The 27,711-nt window shown below is 43.9% G+C and overlaps 1 protein-coding gene across 2 annotated transcripts; it reads left to right on the top strand.

Annotated features, from left to right (window-relative positions):
- The first annotated feature begins 1,060 nt into the window (after positions 1-1,060).
- On the top strand, positions 1,061-19,168 carry LOC141176058 (uncharacterized). Of its 2 annotated transcripts, XM_073660042.1 has the most exons (9): positions 1,079-1,147; positions 11,413-11,826; positions 11,922-11,992; positions 13,395-13,544; positions 13,674-13,778; positions 13,862-13,985; positions 14,065-14,162; positions 14,359-14,449; positions 16,766-19,168. In XM_073660042.1, exons 4-9 carry the CDS (start codon positions 13,437-13,439, stop codon positions 17,923-17,925), a joined length of 1,686 nt encoding a protein of 561 aa, XP_073516143.1. In that variant the 5' UTR covers positions 1,079-1,147; positions 11,413-11,826; positions 11,922-11,992; positions 13,395-13,436; the 3' UTR covers positions 17,926-19,168. The 2 variants fall into 2 exon arrangements, with proteins under 2 accessions (XP_073516144.1, XP_073516143.1); XM_073660043.1 differs by lacking the exons at positions 11,413-11,826; positions 11,922-11,992 and having other exon boundaries at positions 1,061-1,147.
- The last annotated feature ends 8,543 nt before the right edge of the window (positions 19,169-27,711 follow it).

The following is a 27,711-nucleotide window of genomic DNA, read 5'->3' as shown; positions in this document are numbered from 1 at the left end:
GGCTTTGCTCCGTACACCTCGTACACACGCGGCTCCGCTCCGTACACCTCGTACACACGCGGCTCCGCTCCGTACACCTCGTACACACGCGGCTCTGCTCCGTACACCTCGTACACACGCGGCTCTGCTCCGTACACACGCGGCTCCGCTCCGTACACCTCGTACACACGCGGCTCCGCTCCGTACACCTCGTGCACACCCTGCTCCGCTCCGTACACCTCGTACACACGCGGCTCTGCTCCGTACACACGCGGCTCCGCTCCGTACACCTCGTACACACGCGGCTCCGCTCCGTACACCTCGTGCACACCCTGCTCCGCTCCGTACACCTCGTACACACGCGGCTCCGCTCCGTACACCTCGTACACACGCGGCTCCGCTCCGTACACCTCGTACACACGCGACACTGCTCCGTACACCTCGTACACACGCGGCTCCGCTCCGTACACCTCGTACACACGCGGCTCTGCTCCGTACACCTCGTACACACGCGGCTCCGCTCCGTACACCTCGTACACACGCGGCTCCGCTCCGTACACCGGGTACACACGCGGCTCTGCTCCGTACACCTCGTACACACGGCTCCGCTCCGTACACCTCGTACACACGCGGCTCTGCTCCGTACGCCTCGTACACACGCGGCTCCGCTCCGTACACCTCGTACACACGCGGCTCCGCTCCGTACACCTCGTACACGCGCGGATCCGCTCCGTACACCTCGTACACGCGCGGCTCCGCTCCGCACACCTCGTACACGCGCGGCTCCGCTCCGTACACCTCGTACACGCGCGGCTCCGCTCCGTACACCTCGTACATACGCGGCTCTGCTCTGTACACCTCGTACATACGCGGCTCTGCTCCGTACACCTCGTACACATGCGGCTCCGCTCCGTACACCTCGTACACACGCGGCTCTGCTCCGTACACCTCGTACACACGCGGCTCTGCTACATCCACACTGTAAACCCCTCCTGACCCCACACATAAACTTCAGCTCATCCAGCACCATGACAACCAGCACAGCAGAGTCCTGCATCCACTGAGGCCCCTGATCATGTGACTCCTGACTCCTCCCCTCCTGTGACCTCATCACAGCTCCTGTGCGCACAGAGCAGCCATATATGTGGTGGCGGCTCTGCAGGTGGAGGTATGTGGAGACCCCATTACTGGGCGCAGGGGGCATTAACCCCTTCAGCACGGAGACTCTTTTGGGGTCTTGTGTTGCCCCTTTATAAGAATGATAAGGTTTTTGTTCTGTTTCCTGTAATAGATACATACGACCCAACTATGGAGACAGGAAGGGAGGAAACGTATTGTTCTCATAGTACAGGACCCCTTTACTGCCCCCACAGTGTAATGCCCCCATTATGCCCCTTATGCAGGATGTATGATGCCCCCCACAGTGTAATGCCCCCATTATGCCCCTTATACAGTATGTGTGATGCCCCCACACAGTGTAATGCCCCCATTATGCCCCTTATACAGGATGTATGATGCCCCCACACAGTGTAATGCCCCCATTATGCCCCTTATACAGGATGTATGATGCCCCCCACAGTGTAATGCCCCCATTATGCCCCTTATGCAGGATGTATGATGCCCCCCCCCACAGTGTAATGCCCACATTATGCCCCTTATACAGGATGTATGATGCCCCCACACAGTGTAATGCCCCCATTATGCCCCTTATACAGGATGTATGATGCCCCCACACAGTGTAATGCCCCCATTATGCCCCTTATACAGGATGTATGATGCCCCCACACAGTGTAATGCCCCCATTATGCCCCTTATGCCGGATGTATGATGCCCCCCACACAGTGTAATGCCCCCATTATGCCCCTTATACAGGATGTATGATGCCCCCACAGTGTAATGCCCCCATTATGCCCCTTATACAGGATGTATGATGCCCCCACAGTGTAATGCCCCCATTATGCTCCTTATGCAGTATGTATGATGCCCCCCACAGTGTAATGCCCCCATTATGCCCCTTATACAGGATGTATGATGCCCCCACAGTGTAATGCCCCCATTATGCCCCTTATACAGGATGTATGATGCCCCACACAGTGTAATGCCCCCATTATGCCCCTTATGCAGTATGTATGATGCCCCACACAGTGTAATGCCCCCATTATGCCCCTTATGCAGTATGTATGATGCCCCCACAGTGTAATGCCCCTTATGCAGGATGTATGCTGCCCCACACAGTGTAATGCCCCCATTATGCCCCTTATGCAAGATGTATGATGCCCCCACAGTGTAATGCCCCCATTATGCCCCTTATGCAGGATATATGATGCCCCCCACAGTGTAATGCCCCCATTATGCCCCTTATGCAGGATGTATGATGCCCCCACAGTGTAATGCCCCTATTATGCCCCTTATGCAGGATGTATGATGCCCCCCACAGTGTAATGCCCCCATTATGCCCCTTATGCAGGATGTATGATGCCCCCATAGTGTAATGCCCCTTATGCAGGATGTATGATGCCCCACACAGTGTAATGCCCCTTATGCAGGATGTATGATGCCCCCACACAGTGTAATGCCCCCATTATGTCCCTTATGCAGTATGTATGATGCCCCCACACAGTGTAATGCCCCCATTATGCCCCTTATGCAGGATGTATGATGCCCCCACACAGTGTAATGCCCCCATTATGTCCCTTATGCAGTATGTATGATGCCCCCACACAGTGTAATGCCCCCATTATGTCCCTTATGCAGTATGCATGATGGCCCCACAGTGTAATGCCCCTTATGCAGGATGTGTGATGCCCCCACACAGTGTAATGCCCCCATTATGCCCCTTATGCAGGATGTATGATGCCCCACACAGTGTAATGCCCCCATTATGCCCCTTATGCAGGATGTATGATGCCCCCCACACAGTGTAATGCCCCTATTATGCCCCTTATGCAGGATATATGATGCCCAAACACAGTGTAATGCCCCTATTACACCCCTTATGCAGTATGTATGATGCCCCCACACAGTGTAATACCCCCATTATGTCCCTTATGCAGTATGCATGATGCCCTTACACAGTGTAATGCCCCCATTATGCCCCTTATGCAGTAGGTATGATGCCCCCACACAGTGTAATGCCCCCATTATGCTCCCTATGCAGTATGTATGATGCCCCCACACAGTGTAATGCCCCTATTATACCCCTTATGCAGTATGTATGATGCCCCCACACAGTGTAATGCCCCCATTATGTCCCTTATGCAGTATGTATGATGCCCCCACACAGTGTAATGCCCCTATTATACCCCTTATGCAGTATGTATGATGCCCCCACACAGTGTAATGCCCCCATTATGTCCCTTATTCTTTATGCATGATGCCCCCACACAGTGTAATGTTCCCTCAGTACCGCCTGAGGTCCTGCACTTGGAATGATTCCTCTGGAAAATGGTTTTCCCTCTGCCTGCTCCCCTCCATGTAGACCCTCGAGCATGTATACATACATGTAGGGGAGCAGGCCTTACTAGATATTGAGGCTTTGTACAGTAATATACCGCATGAGGATGGTATCAGAGGAGTAAGACGTTTCTTGAAATCAAGATCAATAGAGTGTAGCAGACCTAATGTCTTCATGGAGGATCTTCTAAAATTCACTCTTAGGCTGCGTGCACACGATGCGTTTTTCATGCGTTTATGCTGCGGAATTTCCGCAGCGGAAACGCATCAAAAAAGCATGGTAATCCGCACCCCATGGTCCCCAGTGGCATTCCGCAATGTCAATGCACATGCTGCTGCTTTTTCCGCAGCGTTTCTGCAGCGCAAATAAATCCGCAGCATGTTCATTAATTTTGCGGAAGCGCAGCGGTAGCGCTGCCATTGACTTGCATTGAGACGCATAGAATCCGCGTCTGTACATTTCTACAAGCGAATTCTATGCGTCTCTATGTGCGGATGGTACCCAGGTCTGGAGGAGAGAAGACTCTCGTCCAGACCTGGGTACCATTGTACCTGTAAAAAAAGAATAAAATAAAAAATAAAGTTTATATTCACCTGTCCGGCGGCTTCTCTCTGCTTGCCGGCAGCGCTTCTCCTTCCAGGACCTGAGATGACGTCACGGTCATGTGACCGCAGGCTGTCTCGCGATGTGCCGGCAACCTGGAAGAAGCCAGGACGAGCGTGACAGCACACGCCGGGGCATCGGGGGTGAGTATAGCTTTATTTTTTTTATTTTTACGGTCACACTATATAAATCCATGCCTTTTGCATGGATTTATACAGTGTGACCTAGTTGTCAAGCACTTTCCCAGTGATGCTATCGCCTGGAAAGTGCTTGTCAGTCCGCATGCGGAAACACATGCGTTAACGCATGTGAATCCGCATGTATTCTGCAGGAAAAACGCATGCACAATCTGCATGCGTTTTTTCTGCCAGGGAGATGCAGAAATGCTGCAGAAATTTTCTGCTTCATTTCTGCATCGTGGGCACATAGCCTTACTCATAACTTCTTTCTTTTTGACAGGAAATACTTCCACCAGCTCAGGGGTAGTGCGATGTGGAGCCCCTGTGTCCCCTCGTATGATAACCTCTTCCTGGGCTGGTGGGAGGAAACCACAATATTCAGGGATGATCATAAGTGGTGACATCCATATATTTGGGTACAGTATAGATATATTGACCACATTTTTATCATCTGGTCGGGGACGAGTGAACAATTTTTTTTTAATTTTTCAGGGAGCTCTACATCAATAGCGATGGCCTTAGATTTACATCTGAGTTTAATTATTACCAGTTGCCTTTCTTGGATGTACTAATCTAGAAATAACAGGATGGGACCCTAGGGACACTCAACTACCATAAACCTACAAGCACTAATAAACTATTGAAGTGGGATAGCCACCACCCCATCCCACTGAAAAAGGCAATACCCAATGGCCAATTTTTACAGTTGAGAAGGAACTGTTCTAATGTCACAGATTTTAATATACAGACAATAGACATGAACACCAGATTCATGGAAAAAGGTACCCACAGTACATTTTGGATTCCGCACGATCGTTTACAGAAAAACAGGAGAGACAAACATTCCTCCATACCTAACCAAGAGACCAAGAAAAAGATGGGATAACACTGGTAATAGGAACTGAGTAACTGTATCTTTAATATCCTCCGAAAACACTAGGATGTACTTGTGGCCGACCCGGACCTGAGGGTGCTGTGGGATCTACTCCCACAATAACTTTCAGAATTGGTCAGTCAATTAGGGACCATTTAGTGCATAGTGTCTATAAAAAACCAAGGGGACATGGCTAGATAGAAGAATCTTTGGTTTCTTCAGATGTGGAGAATGTTTTTTCTGTAATTGGATGAGACATATAAATCTTGTTCCTCCACTGGTAAAACCATTGTTCAGAGGGATTATTCCAACTGTAAAACCTCGGGACTTGTATATATGGCCACATGCACCTGCCCCTAGATTATGTAGGCAAGGTCAAGAGGGAATCTAGGAGTAAGGTGGGGTAGCATCTGGGCGATATATGCCATGGTCACGACACCCCATTAGCGAGGCACATGAACAGTGTACATCGAGGTGAAGCCGGAGACATCTCCTTTTGTATTATTGAGGTGGTTAAACCCAATGTGAGAGGAGGTGATCACAATAGATGTATCCTCAAAAAGGAAAGTGAGTGGATTTCCAGATTGGATTCACTAGACCCTAAGGGACTGAATGAGCAAATTTCCTATGCTTGTTTGTGTGAATACAACCCCATTTTGGGTTACATTTTTGGATTTTATACTCTATTCATTGCTACTCTCATTGTTCATTCATTGTTCCCTGTAAATAGGGTTCACATATTGTTTTACTTCATGAAGAGATCTGAGCTTCTATATCAGAATTATTTCTTATCAGTTATATCCCATGTATACTATTTACACTGTGTGCAGAATTATTAGGCAAATGAGTATTTTGATCACATGATACTTTTTATACATGTTGTCCTACTCCAAGCTGCATAGGCTTGAGAGACAACTACCAATTAAGTAAATCTGGTGATGTGCATCTCTGTAATGAGGAGGGGTGTTGACTAATGACATCAACACCCTATATAAGGTGTGCTTAATTATTAGGCAACTTCCTTTCTTTTGGCAAAATGGGTCAGAAGAGAGATTTGACGGGCTCTGAAAAGTCCAAAATTGTGAGATGTCTTGCAGAGGGATGCAGCAGTCTTGAAATTTCCAAACTTTTGAAGCGTGATCAACGAACAATCAAGCGTTTCATGGCAAATAGCCAACAGGGTCCCAAGAAGCGTGTTGGCCAAGAAAGGCGCAAAATAACTGCCCATGAATTGAGGAAAATCAAGCGTGAAGCTGCCAAGATGCCATTCGCCACCAGTTTTGCCATATTTCAGAGCTGCAACGTTACTGGAGTATCGAAAAGCTCAAGGTATTCGATACTAAGGGACATGGCCAAGGTAAGGAAGGCTGAAAAACGACCACCTTTGAACAAGAAACATAAGATAAAACGTCAAGAATGGGCCAAGAAATATCTTAAGACTGATTTTTCAAAGGTTTTATGAACTGATGAAATGAGAGTGACTCTTGATGGGCCAAATGGATGGGCCAGAGGCTGGATCAGTAAAGGGCAGAGAGCTCCACTCCGACTCAGACCCCAGCAAGGTGTAGGTGGGGTAATGGTATGGGCTGGTATCATCAAAGATGAACTTGTGGGACCTTTTCAGGTTGAGGATGGAGTGAAGCTCAACTCCCAGACCTACTGCCAGTTTCTGGAAGACAACTTCTTCAAGCAGTGGTACAGGAAGAAGTCGGTATCGTTCAAGAAAAACATGATTTTCATGCTGGACAATGCTCCATCACATGCATCCAACTACTCCACAGCGTGGCTGGCCAGTAAAGGTCTAAAAGAAGAAAAAATAATGACATGGCCCCCTTGTTCACCTGATCTGAACCCCATAGAGAACCTGTGGTCCATCATAAAATGTGAGATCTACAGGGAGGGAAAACAGTACACCTCTCGGAACAGTGTCTGGGAGGCTGTGGTGGCTGCTGCACGCAATGTTGATTGAAAACAGATCAAGCAACTGACAGAATCTATGGATGGAAGGCTGTTGAGTGTCATCATAAAGAAAGGTGGCTATATTGATCACTAATTTTTGGGGGTTTTGTTTTTGCATGTCAGAAATGTTTATTTCTAAATTTTGTGCACTGATATTGGTTTCCCTGGTGAAAATAAACAAGTGAGATGGGATTATATTTGGTTTTTATTAAGTTGCCTAATAATTCTGCACAGTAATAGTTAACTGCACAAACAAATATCCTCCTAAGATAGCCAAATCTAAAAAAAAAACACTCCAACTTCCAAAAATATTAAGCTTGGATATTTATAAGTCTTTTGGGTTGATTGAGAACATAGTTGTTGATCAATAATAAAAATAATCCTCGAAAATACAACTTGCCTAATAATTCTGCATGCAGTGTAGTAACTAACAAGTGTGGTGATCCTTGTTTATCTCTAATTATGCAATAGGGGTCAAATTTGACCATTTAGGAATATACTGTGGGCCATCATCCCATATTTTTTGTAGTGACAAAGTAGATCTACATGACTATTGCATGATGGGAGGATGTGCAATACTTGTGTATAATCTCCCATGAAGCTAATCTCAGAGACAGGACTTTTCTATATTGGAATGCAATCCAAATTCATTATGCGCTTCAGCGTGCAACTCATACTTATGGACATTCACAGTCTCAGAATGATCCTAGATGTGCTCCGGCGTGTAACACAACTACGGGCATACGCAGTCCCGGGTACTACTGGCACGGTAGGAATCAGTTTATCTGGCTTTTCAGTGTAAAGCGCGTCACTTCCGGACATGCACACTAGGGGATGGACATTATCGGACCTCTAGCTCATGAGAAGTAGCGCAAGCGCAGTACATTATTGTAGACAGACTCCATTCTATATACAGTGAGTACGGAAAGTATTCAGACCCCTTTAAATTTTTCTCACCCTTTGTTTCATTGCAACCATTTAATAAATTCTAAAAAGTTAATTTTTTTTTTCTCATTAAAGTACACTCTGCACCCCATCTTGACTGAAAAAAAACAGAAATGTAGAACGCTTTGCAAATTTATTAAAGAAAAACTGAAATATCACATGGTCATAAGTATTCAGACCCTTTGCTCAGTATTGAGTAGAAGCACCCTTTTGAGCTAGTACAGCCATGAGTCTTCTTGGGATTGATGCAACAAGTTTTTGACACCTGGATTTGGGGATCCTCTGCAATTCTTCCTTGCAGATCCTCTCCAGTTCCGTCAGGTTGGATGGTGAACATGGGTGGACAGCCATTTTCAGGTCTCTCCAGAGATGCTCAATTGGGTTTAGGTCAGGGCTCTGGCTGGGCCAGTCAAGAATGGTCATAGAGTTGTTATGAAGCCACTCCTTTGTTATTTTAGCTGTGTGCTTAGGGTCATTGTCTTGTTGGAAGGTGAACCTTCGGCCAAGTCTGAGGTCCAGAGCACTCTGGAAGAGGTTTTCATCCAGGATATCTCTGTACTTGGCCGCATTCATGTTTCTTTCAATTGCAACCAGTCGTCCTGTCCCTGCAGCTGATAAACACCCCCATAGCATGATGCTGCCACCACCATGTTTCACTGTTGGGATTGTATTGGGTAGGTGATGAGCAGTGCCTAGTTTTCTCCACACATACCGCTTAGAATTATCACCAGAAAGTTCTATCTTCATCTCATCAGACCAGAGTATCTTATTTCTCATAGTCTGGGAGAACTTCATGTGTTTTAGAGCAAACTCTATGCGGGCTTTCATATGTCTTGCACTGAGGAGAGGCTTCCGTTGGGCCACTCTGCCATAAAGGCCCGACTGGTGGAGAGCTGCAGTGATAGTTGACTTTGTGGAAATTTCTCCCATCTCCCTACTGCATCTCTGGAGCTCAGCCACAGTGATTTTGGGGTTATTCTTTACCTCTCTCACCAAGGCTCTTCTCCAGCGATTGCTCAGTTTGGCTGAACGGCCAGGTCTAGGAAGACTTCTGATGGTCCCAAACTTCTTCCATTTAATGATTATGGAGGCCACTGTAAACCTTGAGTAATGCAGAAATTCTTTTGTAACCTTGGCCGGATCTGTGCCTTGCCACAATTCTGTCTCTGAGCTCCTTGGACAGTTCCTTTGAGCTCATGATTCTCATTTGGTCTGACATGCACTGTGATCTGTGAGGTCTTATATAGACAGGTGTGTGCCTTTCCAAATCAAGTCCTATCAGTTCAATTAAACACAGTTGGACTCCAATGAAGGAGTAGAACCATCTCAAGGAGGATCACAAGGAAATGGACAGCATGTGACTTAAATATGATTGTCTGTGCAAAGGGTCTGAATACTTATGACCATGTGATATTTCAGTTTTTCTTTAATAAATTTAAAAAAAAATCTACATTTGTTTTTTTCAGTCAAGAAGGGGTGCAAAGTGTACTTTAATGAGAAAAAAATGAACTTTTTAGAATTTACCAAATGGCTGCAATGAAACAGAGTGAACAATTTAAAGGGGTCTGAATACTTTCCATACCCACTGTAAAGCGGTGCTGCACGTAGTGGCTTAGAGGAATGCGGTGTCCACCGCTAGTTCCTGGTGGTGCTGTGTGCGTTGTTAGGGGCAGGATGGTATCTAAAGGCGGGGGGCGGGAATAGTGAGGGCGGCTGACCAATCGCCGGCAATCCCACAGGGCTGTGTAGTGTGAACTCCGGAAGTGCACGTGTGACGTCACCGGAAGTGACTCGCTGCTCCCAGGAAGCTGTGCGTTCAACAGGCCAGTGTAAATGCGTTTCAGTGAGCCGGAAGTTTGAGGGAGAGAGAACGTGCGTTCCACCAGTATAGAGCATAAGACCCCATGGGCAGGAGCCAGAGCCTTTGATGGAGTGGTGAAGGATCCAGGAGAGGGGACAAGAATGTGCCAGAGAGGAATAATCTTCAATAAAGGAGACAATATATGAGTAGGATATGGAGATCAAAACATGTATATTATTGACCTATTCAAATTGAAGACCACATTTCCAAGCGTAAAATACATTTCAACATAGGGTCACATAAGATCCCTGGGTGACAAGTTTCTTTATACCAATTGTCCAATGAGAACCAAACTCCAAATATAAAAAAACCTTATAGAAAGGCAGTAGGTCATAGTCCCTATTAAGGCTTTTCGGTGAAAAGCACCGTGATGGGTACCAATGTGGCCCCCCCATATGCAAATTGCTTCATGTCATCTTTCGAGAATCAGGTGGTCTACTCTAATCCGCTTTTTCAAGAACATTCCATTCTCTGGGAACGTTTCATAGATGACATCTTTTGCATATGAGAGGGTCCCTTAGAATCCTTAGAGGTTTTTCTCCACACTTAACTCCGCATAGCCAGATTTGAGCTTCACCATGACATATGATTCAAGCAGTGTTAGTTTCCAAGGATCAAGGATACACAGGGCCACCTAACAACTGACCTCTATTCCAAGCCCACCGATCGCAATGGCCTATTACACTTTTCTAACAATCATCCAAGGTCGTTGAAGAAATCTATACCTACATCACAATTTCAGAGGGTCAAACAGATAGTGTCCAGTGACACTATCCGCAATCAGAGGTTACAAGAAATGATGACCAAATTCATTGAACGAGGCTATCCACCTAGCTTCTTGCATCCCCAGGCGTTGAATTCCAGAACTGATCGTCCAAACACTAAGGACAGAATCCCCTTCGTTCACACGTTCCACCCCTTCGCCTACATCTTACATAAAACCATTAGGAAACACTAGAACATCTTACAAACCAGCTATCCCACGATCCCTGCGTTCCAACAACCCCCTTCCTACCGTGTTTTAAGAGAGCAACCAATATTAGAGACTCTCTGGTATGTACCGATTTGGGCACAGCGCACCAATGTCCTAAACAACGGTTCTTCCAGAATCCCAAAATGGATTCAAAGCACAAGTCCACAATTCTGTGCAAAAACCTAATGTTACCCATTCCCCAACACTTTATCACGGCAGGACATAGTATTTCTCAATTCAAATACCAGGTATTGGAACAAGTTTTGACACCACGTCGGAGGGGGCGACCAAGTGAGCCTTCTCAAACGTAGAGAAGCCTTCTGGATTCATGAATTACAGTCCTTAGAGCCGAAAGACCTTAATAGGGACTGTGACCTACTGGCTTTTTATATAAGGTTTTTTTATGTTTGGAGTTTGGTTCTCAATGAACAATTGGTATAGAGAAACTTGTCACCCAGGGATCTTATGTGACCCCATGTTGAAATGTATTTTACGTTTTTAAATGTGGTCTTCAATTTGAATAGGTCAATAATATACATGTTTTGATCTCCATATCCTACTCAAATATTGTCTCCTTTATTGCAGATTATTCCTCTCTGGACACTCTTGGCCCCTCTCCTGGATCCTTCTCAACTCCAACAAAGGCTCTGGCTCATGCCCATTGGGGGCTCTATATTGGTGTAACGCACGTTCTCTCTCCCTGGCACTCAAACTTCCAGCTCACTGGAACGCGTTTACACCGGCCTGTGGAACGCACAGCTTCCTGGGAGCAGCGTGTCACTTCCGGTGACGTCACACGTGCACTTCCGGAGTTCACACTACACAGCACTGCGGGATTGGCCGCGATTGGTCAGCCGCCCTCACTATTCCCGCCCCCCACCTTTAGAAACCATCCTACCCCTGAAAACGCGCACAGTACCAGGAACTAGCGGTGGACACCGCGTTCCTCTAAGCCACTACGTGCAGTACCAACTTATAACCAGGAACTAGGGGTCACAGGTATGCTACATCCAGCTCTATTCTGTCTATCTCTGCCTCCACAGTCCCTCTCAGCTGATAACTCTGAGTCTGCCACTTTCTGCTCTTTTCTGCAGACCCAAGCAACCAGTGTCACTATATCTCCACACTTTTGAATTCCTACCTTTGAATACCATCCAGCAGTCTAGTAGGTGTCAGCTCGCTTCAATTTTTATATATACTTGCTCTATACTATGATGTTGTATCCGTATTAATGAGGTTTGATGAAATATTATACACTGTTTGACAGCATGTTTATTGTTCAGGTTAAGCAAGAGATATTATCATGTTATTGCACAATGATCCATTTGTATATGCTTTTTTAATTTTATTATTTATTATTATTCTTCTATTTATTGTTTTGTTCTTTGTGCTATTTCCAACAGTTACTGATGAAGGTCAGATCGACCTAAACGCTAACTTTTGTTTTTGGACTGCATTAAAAAAATTGAACCATTGAATGCCGAGGTTATTCTCCATTCCAGTGTCAGAAAATGCGACGAGAATTAGCTTTATGGAAGATGAGTCTATGAGAAACGTATTCGGCTGCGTGCCCACGTTGCGTATTACAGGCGTATATGCTGCGGAATTTCCGCAGCGTAACCGCTTGTAAAACGCATGTATATCCGCACCCCATGGTCCCCAATGGCATTCCGCAATGTCAATGCCCATGCTGCGGATTTTTCCGCAGCGTATATGCTGCGGTCAAAAATCCGCAGCATGTTCGTTAATTTTGCGGAAGCGCAGCGGAATCAATGTGCGGATGGTACCCAAGTCTGGATGAGAGGAGACTCTCATCCAGACCTGGGTACCAAAGAACCTGTAAAAAAAAGAAAAAATAAAGTTTATACTTATCTTCTGATGTCTTCCCGGTGTTTTCCCGCCGTCGCGCTGTTGTGTGAAGGACCTGCCACGTCATTGAGTCATGTGACCCATCACATGACTCAATGACGTCACCGCAGGTCCTGCACACAACAGCATGAGCCGCTCAAGACTCCGGACGGGGCAGAGAATGCATCGGAAAGTGAGTATAAACTTTATTTTTTTTATTTTTTACCATTCTGATTCTTTTTTTTTTAACTATTACTTGGTCACACTATATAAATCCATGCCGGTTGCATGGATTTATATAGTGTGAACAAGTTGTCAAGCACTTTTCCAAGTGATGCTTAAATCACTTGGAGAAGTGCTTGATAACCCGCATGCGGAAATGCATGCAAAGACACTGCAAAGACGCCTCACAAACGCTTCTACCTGGCGGGAAAACCGCATGTAAAATCCGCATGCGATTTTCCCGCCTGGGAGAAGCGTAAAAAATATGCTTCAGTTCCGCAACGTGGGCACTTAGCCTTCAGCTGCCGACTCCGAGGAAGAAACTGCTTGTTGTCTGTGGCCTAAAATATAAAGGTTTTATTACTAGATGTAAAGTAAAAAACTAAGTGATGTGAAATAATAAATCTCCTTATATGTTTCCTCTCATTATCTCCAATAGATGTATTATTACACAGGATTTTTATGATGTTCCATCAACTTATCTTCTTCTCATTCAGGTCTCTACAATATCGGATCCTCTCAGTGAAGATCTTCTATATATGAACATTTTCCTGATTTACTCATCAAAGATGGATATGGATAGAGACAAGATGGCAGAGAGGATATTACACCTCACCCTAGAGATCCTCTTCCGGCTTACTGGAGAGGTGAGAGATTCTGATGACGTCACATTACATCATTCTTATCTATGGGAATAACAGATGGACAGAACTGGAGAGGTGAGGACTCTGGAAATGTCTGTAGTGAGATTTATTAATGTGTCTCTCCATAACCAGAGATTAATCACGGGGCCTCCACCTCACCCCCTGATACATGAGGACATCAATGACCAGAAGATCCTAGAACTCACCTACAAGATGATTGAGCTGCTGACTGGAGAGGTGACACTGCTGGGAATGCTGGGACATTATACAGTAACGCTATGGAGGGATCGAGGGGATGATGGTATCATTGTATGTGTCAGGTTCCTATAAGGTGTCAGGATGTCGCCGTCTATTTTTCCATGGAGGAGTGGGAGTATTTAGAAGGACACAAAGATCTGTACAGGGACTTTATGATGGAGGTTCCCCAGCCCCTCACATCACCAGGTAATAGGACTAAATACACACTGCCTATAATTATCTGTATGTAAAGAATGAATACAGTCCCTGTATGTGTTTCCTCCAGATCTATCCAGTAAGAGGAGAACACCAGAGAGATGTCCCCGTCCTCTTCTTCCACAGGACTGTAAACAAGAAGATCCCAATGTTCCTCAGGATCATCAGGTAGATGGAGAGAAGGTGTCATGAGATCTCCCCTATGATGTGTAGACGGCTGTGACGGTTTTGTATTCAGTCTTGTTTTATCCACCATTATTATGTTTTATATTTGTGTAATGAGAACGGTGGAGATGGCAGGATTAGAGCTGATCATAGATGTGACTTCTCCATCTGTCTTTGACTTTTATAATATTTGTTTCAGGGTGAAGATCTGACCAATAGTAATACTACAGAGACATATGTGAGGGGTGATGAGCGGTGTAAAGAGGAGATTCCTACATATGACTACCCAGGTGAGTAGTAACCACTAAATGCACAGAAGTCACAGATTCTTCTCAGTCACCGGCTGTGGCTGCTTTATCAGTGGTGTAGTCCGGCTGTATCACAATTTTGTGAGCACCATTTTGCCTCTAGACCACAACATTCTCCTCCATCTGAAAATGTTCAGATTACTTTGGGAAATTATGAAAGCCCTTTTCTATAGAATTTACAACCCGGAGGATCCACCTACCCCCTGAGATTAGATGATGCTGACCGTTACTTGCCCAGATCTGTAAACTACAAAGCCAAATGACAGCATACGTAGAATGTGCTGACAAGTGAGAAAATCACTTGAAGAAAAATATTATGATGGGCCTGTAAGAGAAAGCGGAGGGTAATGATGCTGTTGGCTTCCTAGAACCCTGATATCTTAATGGATGAATCTACCTTCTCTCCCTTCTGTGCTGCTGAATGTGCTCATATGGTCCCTACAAGACCAGGTCCAGTCTTTCTGGCCAAACTTCACTTTTATGATCGACATTAAATTTGCAGTGAGGGCCAAGTGTGAATTTCTGTACAATAACAGCAGTGTTTCCCTTTATCCTGACTGTTCAATTTATTTTAAAACCGACTAACTTCAAACAGGATTGTGATAAACTATACAGAAAACATTACACCTGTGCCATGATATATCTCTAAGCTGTGCGTGGCTGATGGCTGTAATATACATTTATTCACGCCTGCAGGAGATGTGTTGGCTCCAGCCCTGGTTTCATGGATTCACTCCACGTCATAAATTCCATTATGTTTTCATCCTAAGAAATTCAGATTACTGCACAATCTCTCCTGAAATGGGGGCGCTAATACTTTCTCTACTCTTCTGGTCAGGATTCATAGTAGCTCCAATGGTCCACCATAAATAAGTGCCACTCCAGTTTAGTGTTGGATTTCTCCCTTCATACATACGTTGTTGTTGGGGATGTTACATGTTTTTATATTCTTTCTTTTTTTTTACAGGTTCATTCTCTATGATAGTTTCATTGTAGTGGGATTGGCTTTCCTCATTTATGTGACTCTGTAACTCCCTGGTAGTCTTTCAAAAAGGTCTCCATTACCTCTTCCAAATGCCCGAGATCTAAATTTAAGACGCCTCATCTCTGCAGTATTATAAAAAGTTCTCTTTGAATGTCTAATATTTCTTCTTGAAACTAATCTGACAGAAAATATTGTCCCTTACTATAGTTTAGATTGCCAAGAGCCCCCGAGCCCCATACTTTAATTACTCCCATTACCAGCGCTGCCTGCAGAATGAATAAGGCATCTCCTGGTGACAGAAACAGATTCACAGGATCAGATCCCAGAGGAGATGGGACCCACCATTTGCAGAAGCCCTAATATGACAAAATGTCAGAAAACCAGGGCAGTAGAATTCCCCATAAAGTGACTTCATTTTGGAAATTACAACTCTCAGTGAATTAATCTATAGGAGTAGTGACTATTTTGACTACACAGGCACTTTCCGAAAATTAGTCCTGGATGTTGGAGAGTAAAAATTACAGATTGGCCATTTTATTATCCAACACATAGTGCCCAGATTGTGCTCCAGGAGACACACACCTTAAATTAAGTGGGCTCTTCTCACTATAGTAATGCCAAATACATAGATGCTAAATGTGTTTTGGACGCACTGCAAGGCTCAGAAGCGAGGGGGAGATTTGACTTCGGAAAAGCAGATATTGCTGGATTGGTTTATGGAAGCCATGCTGATTATCAAGAGCCTTTGAGCCACTAATAATGTGGGAACCTCTGTTTTTCCATTGACAGATGATGGACCTGAGTGGGGGCTTGTTTTTTGTGGGATGAGTAGAAGTTTTTATTTGTATCATTTTTGCCTACATAACATTGTTTGATGGCTTCTTATTCCATATTTTGGAGGCAGAATGAACAGTTGGACACCACGCTCTACTGGTTAATCCTATGAGGTTTTCTATTAGACTGTGAACTGTCATTCTGTCAATAACTTCCCATTTCTACAGACATTTTAAGCACAATTAACACAAGAATCCCATAGAAAAATAAATAAAGATTGCATACCACTTCTTAATCAATCTAAACAAACACAAATCTAAAAAATAGAGGAATATTTAAAATATTTTTAATCCTCTATTTTTTAGATTTGTGTCTCATAAAATAGATTTTTAAACTTGAGCATATATCTCTTCATTTCCCTGGATTAGCATGTAGCCCAGTGATCTGTTTGTTTAGACATTTTAAGTAGAAATGTTCAAAAATACAAATTTCAAGGATATTTTATTCAAAATTAATAATTGTTTTTTTTTTCTTGGCAGATGATTGTGCCAGAAGATCAGAGGGACAGGAGATTTTTAAATCTGATGATCTTGAGATCCCACAGGATACAATTGAAGTGAATGCCATTACTCCAGATATACCCTCATCCCTTCACAGCAGACATCAATCATCTGATCCTATGAAACAGGTCCTGTCTTCTGATTCATTACCAACTACTAAGGAAAATCAAAGTCACAAAATAAGCATTAAAAAACGAACTGCTCCTAAAGCAAAGAAGACATTTTCAGGTTCAGAATATGGAAATATTTTTACCCTCTCAAAGTCTATTCTTAAACATCAAAAATTACACACAGCGGACAATAGATTTTCTTGTTCCATATGTGGGAGATGTTTTAACCAGAAATCAGATTTTAATATACACCAGAGAACTCACACAGGGGAGAAGCCTTTTTCATGTTCAGAATGTGGGAAATGTTTCAACCGGAAAGCACGTCTTAATATCCACCAGAGAACCCACACAGGAGAGAAGCCTTTTTCATGTTCAGAATGTGGGTTATGTTTCAACCAGAAAGCACATCTTAATAACCACCAGAGAACCCACACAGGGGAGAAGCCTTTTTCCTGTTCAGAATGTGGGAAATGTTTTAACCAGAGATCAGATTTGATTAATCACCAGAGAATTCACACAGGGGTGAAGCCTTTTTCATGTTCAGAATGTGGGAAATGTTTTAACCAGAAATCACATCTTGTTAAACACCAGAGAACTCACACAGGGGAGAAGCCTTTTTCATGTTCAGAATGTGGGAAATGTTTTAAACAGAAATCGCATCTTATCCTACACCAGAGAAGTCACACAGGGGATAAGCCTTTTTCATGCTCAGAATGTGGGAAATGTTTTAACCAGAGATCAGGTTTGATTAATCACCAGAGAATTCACACAGGGGAGAAGCCTTTTTCATGTTCAGAATGTGGGAAATGTTTTAACCATAAATCACATCTTGTTAAACACCAGAGAACTCACACAGGGGAGAAGCCTTTTTCATGTTCAGAATGTGGGAAATGTTTTATACAGCAATCAAATCTTATCAACCATCACAGAACTCACACAGGGGAGAAGCCTTTTTCATGTTCAGAATGTGGGAAATGTTTTAACTATAAATCAACTTTGGTTAAGCACCAGAGAACCCACACAGAGTAGAAGCCTTTTTCCTATTCTTTTTTTTTTCAATTCAATAAATTTGAGATTTTTTTCATTGGTTTCTTTTTGACAAATCAAGAAACCAGTACATACAATAATAAAATAACATACCATAAGGATGACATACATGCATCTCTCCTGTATATCCTTTCAGCTTGCCCATTACCATCTGATAACTTGCAGTTACTATATCTTACAATTAACATTCCACATTCTTGAAATTTCTTATATAACCATAATATTGTAATAAACATTATAATCCTATACACATATAGGTGTGCTATATTACCAATGTCACATGTTAAGGAATTCCAATACACATTACAATGAAACATTAGACCTCGCCAATACCACCTTCCCCCATAAGTCATTGTCTCTCCAACAATAACCCCCTTGATGGCATTCCAGGTGTATCCAACCAAAAGCCCCATATTTTCTCAAATGTATTCATTGAATTTAATTTTTTACATAACACTTTTTCTAATCTGATAATATTATTTATCCTATTTTTGAGTTCACTCATTTCTGGAGGTGAGGGGTTAATCCATTTGGATGCAATATGTTTCCTAGCTTGAAATAAAATATGTGAAATCCCTTTTGAAATTGGGTCAAATTTCATATCATCCTCTAATATACCTAATAGGCATTTTTTGGGTCTGGTTGAATATCTATTTTATATACCCTCTGTATAATAAACAGAACTCCTTTCCAGTATTTACCTAACTCCCGGCATTCCCATAGCGTATGTAATAGGCCCGCATCATCCATTTTACGTCTTGGACATTCAGCAGCAGTCCGGTATCCTATGTTACATAGGAAATATCAGACACCTAGATTCCTATGTATTAATTAGTGTTGAGCCACCCCCCTAGTGTTCGGGTTCGGTTCGTCGAACACCGGGATGTTTGTGGAACTGTTCGTCGAACACTGTCGAGCACCGTTAAAACCAATGGCAGGCAAATAAACATACATAGAAAACACCTTCAAAGGTGTCCAAAAGCTGACAAACTGCTCAGAAGACACTCTCTTTAAAAAAGCCGGCCGGCAATTCAGCATCGGTACCCGACAATTTAGAACAGAAAGAATAGAGCATCACACATAGATTAGATAGATAGAAACATGTCAGTCACATATATAAGAAGTACAGTGATAGTGTTGATTACTGTACTTGTCATTTAGTGTTAAAATAAAGTCTCTAGTGGAGGTTAAGCAGACGGTTGGGGCAGATGTTTGAAGCCTGGGAAGGGGGTAATACACACGGAGCTTCCCAGGCTACTAATATCAGCCCCCAGCTGAATACCTAGCCTTTACTAGCTATTAAAATGGGGGACCCCCAAAAAAATGACGTGGGGTCCCCCCTATTTTAATAGCTAACAAAGGCTAGGCAGACAGCTGGGGGCTGATATTAATAGCCCAGGAAGGGTGCCATGAATATTGGCCCCCTCCCAGGCTAGAAACACCAGCCGTCAGCCGCCCCAGAAATGGCGCATCCATAGGCAGCTGGTGGTTGGGGGCAGCCCGTTCCTGCCTGCTGTACCTGGCTGGACACAAAAATAGGGCGAAGCCCCACGTCAATTTTTTTTTTTTATTATTTCATGAAATTGACGTGGGGCTTCGCCCTATTTTTGTATGCAGCAGGTAGGAACGGGCTGCCCCCAACCACCAGCTGCCTATTTTTACCTGGCCGGACACAACAATATAGGGAAGCCCTTTTTTTATAATTATTTCATGAAATAATTTAAAAAAAAAAAAAAAAAATACGTGGGGCTTCGCCCTATTTTTGTGTCCAGCCAGGTACAACTAAGCAGCTGGGGGCTGGAATCTGCAGCGCAGGGAGGCCCAAGCTTTCTGCCCCCCCCGCTGCAAATTGCAGTCCGCAGCCACCCCAGAAAATAGCGCGTTCATAGAAGCGCCATCTTCTGGCCCTGTACCCAACTCATCCAGGGCCCTGGTGCGGTGGCTCACTGGGTAATAAAGGGGTTAGGGCCAGCTTGGTATTATCAGCTGGCCCTAAGCCCGAAATTCATGGGGTCACGCCAATATTAGACATGACCGCCTTGAATTTCTAGTAAAGTATTTAAAAAAAACACAACACCCAGAAAAAAAGTCCTTTAATTGAAATAAACACTTAATTTTTTAATGTTCTAAATTAAACCATACTTACCATCACGCCCATTCCAGCTGAAGCCAACGATCTCCTGCAATAAAAGAAAAATAATAAAGCAACATCATCCTTTTTTTAAATCAAATAGGTTTTTATTGAACATATTTCAAATATACAATAATTTCAAAAGCATCGCATTTTTTAAACAAAAAGGTAATGTAAATGGGAAACACAAACCCCTTTATAATCCCTTCCCCCCCCACACCCTTTTCCGACAGCAACCCTTCCCTTATGTTGTATTATATTGAAAGGTAAAGTGAAATATAATGAAGTCCCATGCCACTAAAGAACTCTCCTATTAGACCGTTATGATAAAAAAGACAAAACCCGAAGGTGTATTCCTGAAATGTCCGTTTATACTTCCTTATTCATGTTTGGACTCTGTATTCTTAGATTCCTTTGTATTGTATCCAAGGTTCCCATACTTTTTCAAATGTTTTTTGCTTTCCTCTTTTCCCATATATTCTTCTTTCCATTTGTATGGTGAATTCTATTTGTCTAAAAAATTCTTCCTCGGAGGGAGGATCAGCCCCAATCCAGTTTCTCGCTATATCTTTCCTAGCACAATAAAGTATTCTAGCAATAGCTATTTTTATATTTTTGTCAGCTAATATTTCTTCTACATAACCCAGCAAGCATGTTATAGGGTCTCCTGGGACTTCGCAACTATACGTTTCATCAATTGCAGCAAGGACCCCAGACCAAAACCTTAATAGTCTAGGTCATTCCCGCATCATGTGGAATATGCCCGTCTCCCCTCCCCCACATCTTGGGCATTTTGAGTCGCCCCTTAGTCCCATTTTATGCATAATTAGCAGAGATCTATAGACTCTGTGGATTCCATAAATATGAGACAATCTTGCAGGTTCGCTCATTGAGAGTATAGGTATGTATTCCAGTATGTTTTCCCAAATGTCGTCCCTTATTAGACCAATCTCTTCTTCCCATTTACTTTTAGATCTTATTGGAAACTCCAGTAAATAGGTATGCATCAAGTCCCTATACGTGTTCGAAATTACTCCCCTAGTTGTTCCCTCCTGACAAATATATTCCAAAACTAGATCTGTTTCCACTATCATACGTTTTTTAGTTCCTTGGGACTTGATTGCATGATTAATCTGTCTATAATGATACCATTCTGAGTTTGGCAGCGAAAACTCACTCTGTAGCTGCGAGAAGGGTTTGACACTTTTCCCCTCCATAATTTGATACATGTATTTAATTCCTTTATCTATCCATTCTCTCATGACATCAATCTTTTGCATTTCTGGGAGGTTATTATTATTCCATATAGGGGTAAATTTAGTTAGGCCCTTTATTCCTCTGACTCTCTGTACCATATTCCAGATTTTATATATAAGTTCCACTGTAGGCTCCCCCCCCCCCCCCCCTCTATTCATGTCTCCTCCCTCCAAACCCTCTAGTATTTGTCTTTCTCCCATGGAATATTCCAAGATTCTTTTTGTAGATCCGCCAGATCCAAGACATGACCATCCCCTAAAGTGTTGACTCTGTGCTGCTAGATAATAAATCTCTGGGTTCGGCAGCGCCAGTCCACCCTCCTCCTTAGGTCGTTGGAGAGTTTCCAATTTTATTCTTGCCTGCTTCTTTCCCCATACCAGAGCTCTAATCATTACATTTAGGGATTTAAATCTCTTTTTAGATATCCAGACGGGGGCATTATGCAGGATATATAACAACTTAGGCATCAAAATCATCTTAAATAAATTTATTCTCCCCACCACCGTTAAATGTAATTTATTCTATATATCTATTTTGGTTTTCAATTTTTGAAGCAGTGGCGATAAATTAATGTTGAGATAATCTGATATCGGTATAGATATTTGTATTCCTAAGTATTTAAACTCTTTTTTTTTTAACCTGAAAATTATCAACTTTCCTTTTCCCATTTGTCAGATCCGCTTCTTGATCTACTTTAAACAATACTGATTTGGACCAGTTAATCTTCAGCCCCGATATCTTCCCAAACCTTTCAATTATCTGCATGGCGTGGCTCAATGAGTCATCTGAATCGCTCAAAAATAGCAAAATATCATCTGCATACACAGCAATTTTTTCATCCAGCACTCCATACTTGAATCCCAGGACTTCCCTCGTCTCCCTGATAAGTGCAGCCAAAGGTTCAATTGCCATGGCAAAAAGAAGCGGCGACAGTGGACACCCCTGTCTGGTTCCTCTATCCAAATGGAATGTAGGCGATACTGCTCCGTTAACTCTTATCCTGGCAACAGGTTGGGAATATAATAATTGTACCCATTCAATAAACCTTGGTCCGAGGCCAAATTTTTGCATAACTATCCACAGATATTCCAATTGTACACTATCAAACGCCTTTTGGGCGTCCAGTGAGGTGATTATTCTACGACCTGGATTATCGGGTTTTAATTGGAGGTTAAGATATAATCTTCTTATGTTAGCAGTGGATCTGAGAAAAAAGATTGTTACATCTTTAAAGGGAATGAGGTGTGCAGAGTTCCTCTTTCTCCTTTCTTGGTAATTTTTGTGTACATTTGGAAACAGTTTTATTAAAAGACAACTAGGTGTATCTCTTGTCCTTTGAGTGAAGTTTAGACCATAAAGATATATGAGGGATTTTCTTCTCTCTTTTTTTTTTCCTTTTCCTTTTTTTTTCTGATTATGTTAATCAACTGTGTATTGCAATCCAGAATGGAAACGGAGGAAGAAAGAGAAAAGGAAAAAAAGAAACAAAAAAAACAACTTGTTTTACAGATTCACTTTCACTTCTCAGGGGGATATAAAGAGAGTCAGATCAAGGCGGGAACCCCCTGCAATACCAACCACTCACTGGACTAAGTGGGAGCAAAGTTGTCTCAGTCAAGTAACAGTATTCTTTGGGGACAGATTGTTCTTGTTGGCTGATATGAGGGGGTAGTGGTGTAGCAGAGACAGCCTGCAGTGTCAGGGAAAGGAAAAAAATGGCTGCTGCGTACTCAGCAGTATCCTTCCGCCAAGTTTATACTGGGTCACTCAGCCCCCACTTACGTCCACCTCTCCGGTCCCGGACTCAGATCTCCCACTCCACGGCCCGCTGAGCTCCCTCCTCTCACCGGTGATCTGGGGTAGAGCTGGACATCAAATTGCTGAGGGAAGGAAGGCTGGATGACGAGCTGCCGCCGCGTCTAGATCCCTCCGCCGAGCCTCCACATGTGCGCCTGGCACCCACCGGGGAGTCTCTGGTCTCGACCAACTCACCGGTCCTCGTCAGGCTTCAGATGCCCCCTTGCTCCGGGCCCTCTTCTGAATCCCGAGGTGAGTCGATCGGGGAAGTCTGATGAGGACTTGGAAGCAGGCCGGAGGGAGAGGGAGGGAGGAAAAAAGTCCGCAGCTCCTGTCAGCTCTGGATCTCAGGCCTTCCTCAGGGAATAAAAAGATTTCTCCAGCCTCTGGGCAGTTGGATCTTCCGGGGGAGCGATCAATACGATCTGAGGGGCTTGGGTTTGGCAGATGGGGTATTTTTCTGTGGCAATGAGCACCTACACCTAAAGCCTTAGAAGTAAGGCTATTTCCCAGGAGCTTGTGAGACGTGCGTCCTTTCAGCTCAGGGATCAGGCCATGCCCCCCTAAACACCTCATTGAACGTGCTATCAACAACACGAAAAATAGTGACCAAGAAACCATAATTAATAAAAACATGGAGAATAATTAGAGTGCCAATTTTGAATTTCATTTTATCACCACCTTTAATAACCATCATAAAAACAATGGTGAAATCATCCAAAATCACTGGCACATTTTGCTGAACAACCCAATACTGGGAAAATCATTGCTTAGAAATCCAGCATTTCAGAAACTTTTTATCATCCAAAAAATTAAAGAACAGAGTAAAGATCAATTAAAGAACCATGTTGTCCCAACAGAATCACAAATGTAATGTGAGAAATTGTGTTGCCAGACGATTTGCCATGGTCTCTACTCATTTACCCTCAACCCCACAGGAGAAATATTCCCTATTAAAAGCCCCATGTCATGTTCCACTAGTTTATTTATGTAATCATATGCTCATGTCATAAATTATATGTGGGTAGGATGACCCAACCTCTACACAAAAGACTCAACTCAAACCAATCCAATATCCAAAAAGGTTTTCTTAAACATGGGCTATCACGTCACTGCACCTTTCAACATAATAAAGAATTTAAACATTTTCGGATCTTTCCCATAGAGCAAATTCCTCCATATATTCAAAACTGCATTGAACAATTAAATTGGAAAGAAATGTTTTGGATCTACAAACTTAACACCTTCACCCCTAATGGTCTTAATGAAATCACAGATGTGTTCCTTTAATAATTTTTATTCCGACTTAACAGTTAACTAATTCATCGAGATTTTAACATGATTAATAATATTCCAGGATTAACGAATGACAGATTCTCTTTTAATCAATTATCTAATTTTCATAATTCATATATACAAAAAGCTCATATTCGATTGGCTGCATATTCAACACAATGTTTTGGTATAATTGTATATATTTTAAATATAGATTAAAGATTAGCACATAGCCCTTCACTTAGTACAGTTTGTCGCAAACATGTGACCATAATCTATTACTAACATCTCAGCACACATGAAATGCTTTCCAATACACATTGTAAGCGTTTGATCCATTCTCCTTAGTTTAATGCATCTTATTATATGACGCCGCTCACTCATTTTCCCTTCATTTCTTCTTGTTTTCTCACATCCACCATCCTGTTTTACCTGACAACCTTCTTTGTACTGCTGCTTGCCTCTGACCCGGAGCGCTTGTCGACCGGAATCCTCTGGTGCGGCTTGGGAGATCAGCCGACGTTCCTGTGTGTTATACTATTCATCTTATTTAAACCGAAGTGTGTATCAACTTACTTTAGAGTCCACCTTCTCCCCCTCACTCATCTAATCATCAGGCGTATCTGACATTTCCTTTTGTCAGATATGCCATTCAGCTCCCACACTAGAAGCTCTCCTTTGGTAATGATCACAAGCTCTATTTGGAGCACCAGAAAAGCCACACTCGAAAACCACTAAGCACACACTGATTATTTCTCCCCACCTACTGGTTAACTGTAACGGGTCTGGGAGGCGGAACCTCTGAGCTACTATACAAGGGGGCGGTCCTTGTAAGGGAGCGGGTGGCGACCAGGGAAGACGGGCAGGCAGTCACAGCAGGTGACCGGGACAGTCTCTGAATGAACGGGCAGGAGGTCACGGCAAGTGACCGGGACAGTCTCTGGGTGAACGGGCAGATGGTCACGGCAAATGACCGGGGCAGTCTCTGGGTAAAGGGTTGGTACGATCTGTGGCGGCTGATGGTAGACGTGAGCTCCCAGGTGAGCAGGCGAGAGTCTCTGGATAAACGGGTGGTCACAGCATGTGACGGCGGAGCCTCCAGGAAGACCAACAGACAGGCGGCAGATGAGCGCTCCCAGGTGAGCGGGCAGAAGTCTCTGGACAGGCGGGTGGTCACAGCACGTGACGGCAGAGCCTCCAGGTAGGCTAGCAGACAGGCAGCAGATGAGCGCTCCCAGGTGAGCGGGCAGGAGTCACTGGACAGGCAGGTGGTCACAGCACGTGACGGCAGAGCCTCCAGGTAGGCTAGCAGGCAGGTAGCAGATGTGCGCTCCCAGGTGAGCGGGCAAGCTGGTCCATAGACAGACTGACAAGAGTTGGAAGGCAGACCGTCGGACCTCAGGCAATCAGGCAGGTAGTTGATGTGCGCTCCCAGGTGAGCGGGCAAGCTGGTCCTTAGACAGACTGACAGGAGTAGTAAGGCAGACCGTCGGACCTCAGGCTAGCAGGCAGGTAGCAGGAAAATCAGGCAGGAAACAGACAGCAAACTGGCAGGACTCTGGCAGGAATCAGGCAGGTAACTGGCAACGGGACCTGAGGGCTGAAGCAGAGTAGAACAGTGCAACAACATTGCTCGGGCGCCTCCATTTTGGAGGAGGTGCCTTTTATATGGGAGGTCCTCCGGCAATTGGCCGGGGACTCCTTAGGACGGCGCGCGCGGTCCCTGTAAGAGAGGGGGAGCGCGCGCGCGCGCGCCCTAAGCACACTGCCGGGGAAGGAGCGCGTGCCGGAAGCAGCGGGGAGAGCAGCGCTGGAAGACGCCGCGCCAGGAGCGGGGAGGTGAGAGGGACGGCGTCTCTGCCTAGAACGGCCGATGCTACATTAACATTATATTCTCTTTTTTAAGAATTATTTTTCTAATGTCATATAGAATAATTGTGCCAAATATTGTTAGAGACTAAGTACAAACCATTGGGATATCATTCCCCTTTTTCCCCCTTTCATAATGAACCAATTTTGCAGCTCTATGCTGATCATTGAAACTCTTGGGTGGCCTTCAGCACTGTTAAACCACATTCATACTCCAATAAATCAATTGAGCACCAGTTCCCACCCCATTTATGAATACACTCATAACAATTTTTTTTTTTTTACACTAATGGTATGAAATTAATTTTTTAGTTGTTTTTATTAATACACGATATTATGTTTTAATGCAATTAATATATTCAATATTTTTCTGTCTTTAATACTTCAACCAACCTCTTTTTCATGGACTTACATATGAAATTGACACATCATGTGTCCCTGTTTGGTGTTTTTTTTTCTCCAAAAAGACCGCATATAAAACTGCTCAAGTTACACATGGTACCTATTAAGTTATGTCCTGAGGAAGTTGTGTTTGACTTTGAAAAGCGTTGACTTTTAACTAGTGATGAGCGAACGCGTTCGCCACTACTCGGTACTCGCCCGAGCATCATGGTGCTCGACAAGCTCGGCTCAGGCGGGAACTCGAGGCCTCTCCCTGCATGTTTGGCGCTCTTTAGAGAGCCAATGAACATGCAGGGATTGCCTGCCATGCACTGTAATGCCGTAGCCATGTTGGTTGTGGGCATTACAGTGATTGGCTGGCCGCACAGCGTCATCAGGTGTATATCAGACCTGGCGCCGCCATCATAGTCACTCCGGATCAGACAGTGTAGGGAGCTGCTACTGTGTCAGGGAGAGATTTGCTTGTGTATTAGGTAGTGTAGGGATAAACAACGTACATTACACATATCCATCTCAACAAACAGTCCTCCTGAGGACTAATCCATCTGCAGAGATATCAGGCAGGCAGTGTATACAGGCAGGCAGGCAGTGTATATAGCAGACTGCAGTGCATATAGCACAAGAGGCTCCATTCCAATTCTGCCTTCTGCTGCTGTTAGATTTTTCTATACAGAGGCCCAGGTCTCAGGGGCCAGGAATAATTTTTTTTGCATCCTAATCCTCATTATTTCTTAAAAACCAATCCAGAGAACATGTTTTATCTGCGCCATTTGCTTGTTGGCACTGCAGAATACAGCCAGGTCCTTTCCAAATTACAGCGCTAAAAATCCATCTATTTAAAACTGTGTTTTCTCCGTCACACGGATCACATATACGTTGTCAGAAAATACTGCCATTTCTGGCCTCCATTAAAAAAAAATTTCAGTGTGTCAGTGAAGCAATTGACACCAGATTTCTGTTTAAAATAGTTACCGTATTTTTCAGACTATAAGACGCACCGGACCATAAGACGCACCTAGGTTTTAGAGGAGGAAAAA

Source organism: Phyllobates terribilis, unplaced genomic scaffold (genome assembly GCF_046119375.1).
Source record: "Phyllobates terribilis strain yellow unplaced genomic scaffold, ASM4611937v1 Scaffold_17__1_contigs__length_24005725, whole genome shotgun sequence".
NCBI classification, from domain to species: Eukaryota; Metazoa; Chordata; class Amphibia; order Anura; family Dendrobatidae; genus Phyllobates; species Phyllobates terribilis.
Note: the sequence above shows the minus strand (reverse complement) of the source record. Positions and strands in the feature narration are given on the sequence as shown.

Excerpts from the sequence above, each read along its gene's own strand:
- LOC141176058 (XM_073660043.1), top strand. The coding sequence starts at position 13,437 with ATGAACATTTTCCTGATTTACTCATCAAAGATGGATATGGATAGAGAC. Across the intron at positions 13,779-13,861 it reads TTGAGCTGCTGACTGGAGAG|GTTCCTATAAGGTGTCAGGA; the intron begins GTGACACTGCTG and ends TGTATGTGTCAG. Across the intron at positions 13,986-14,064 it reads CCAGCCCCTCACATCACCAG|ATCTATCCAGTAAGAGGAGA; the intron begins GTAATAGGACTA and ends TGTTTCCTCCAG.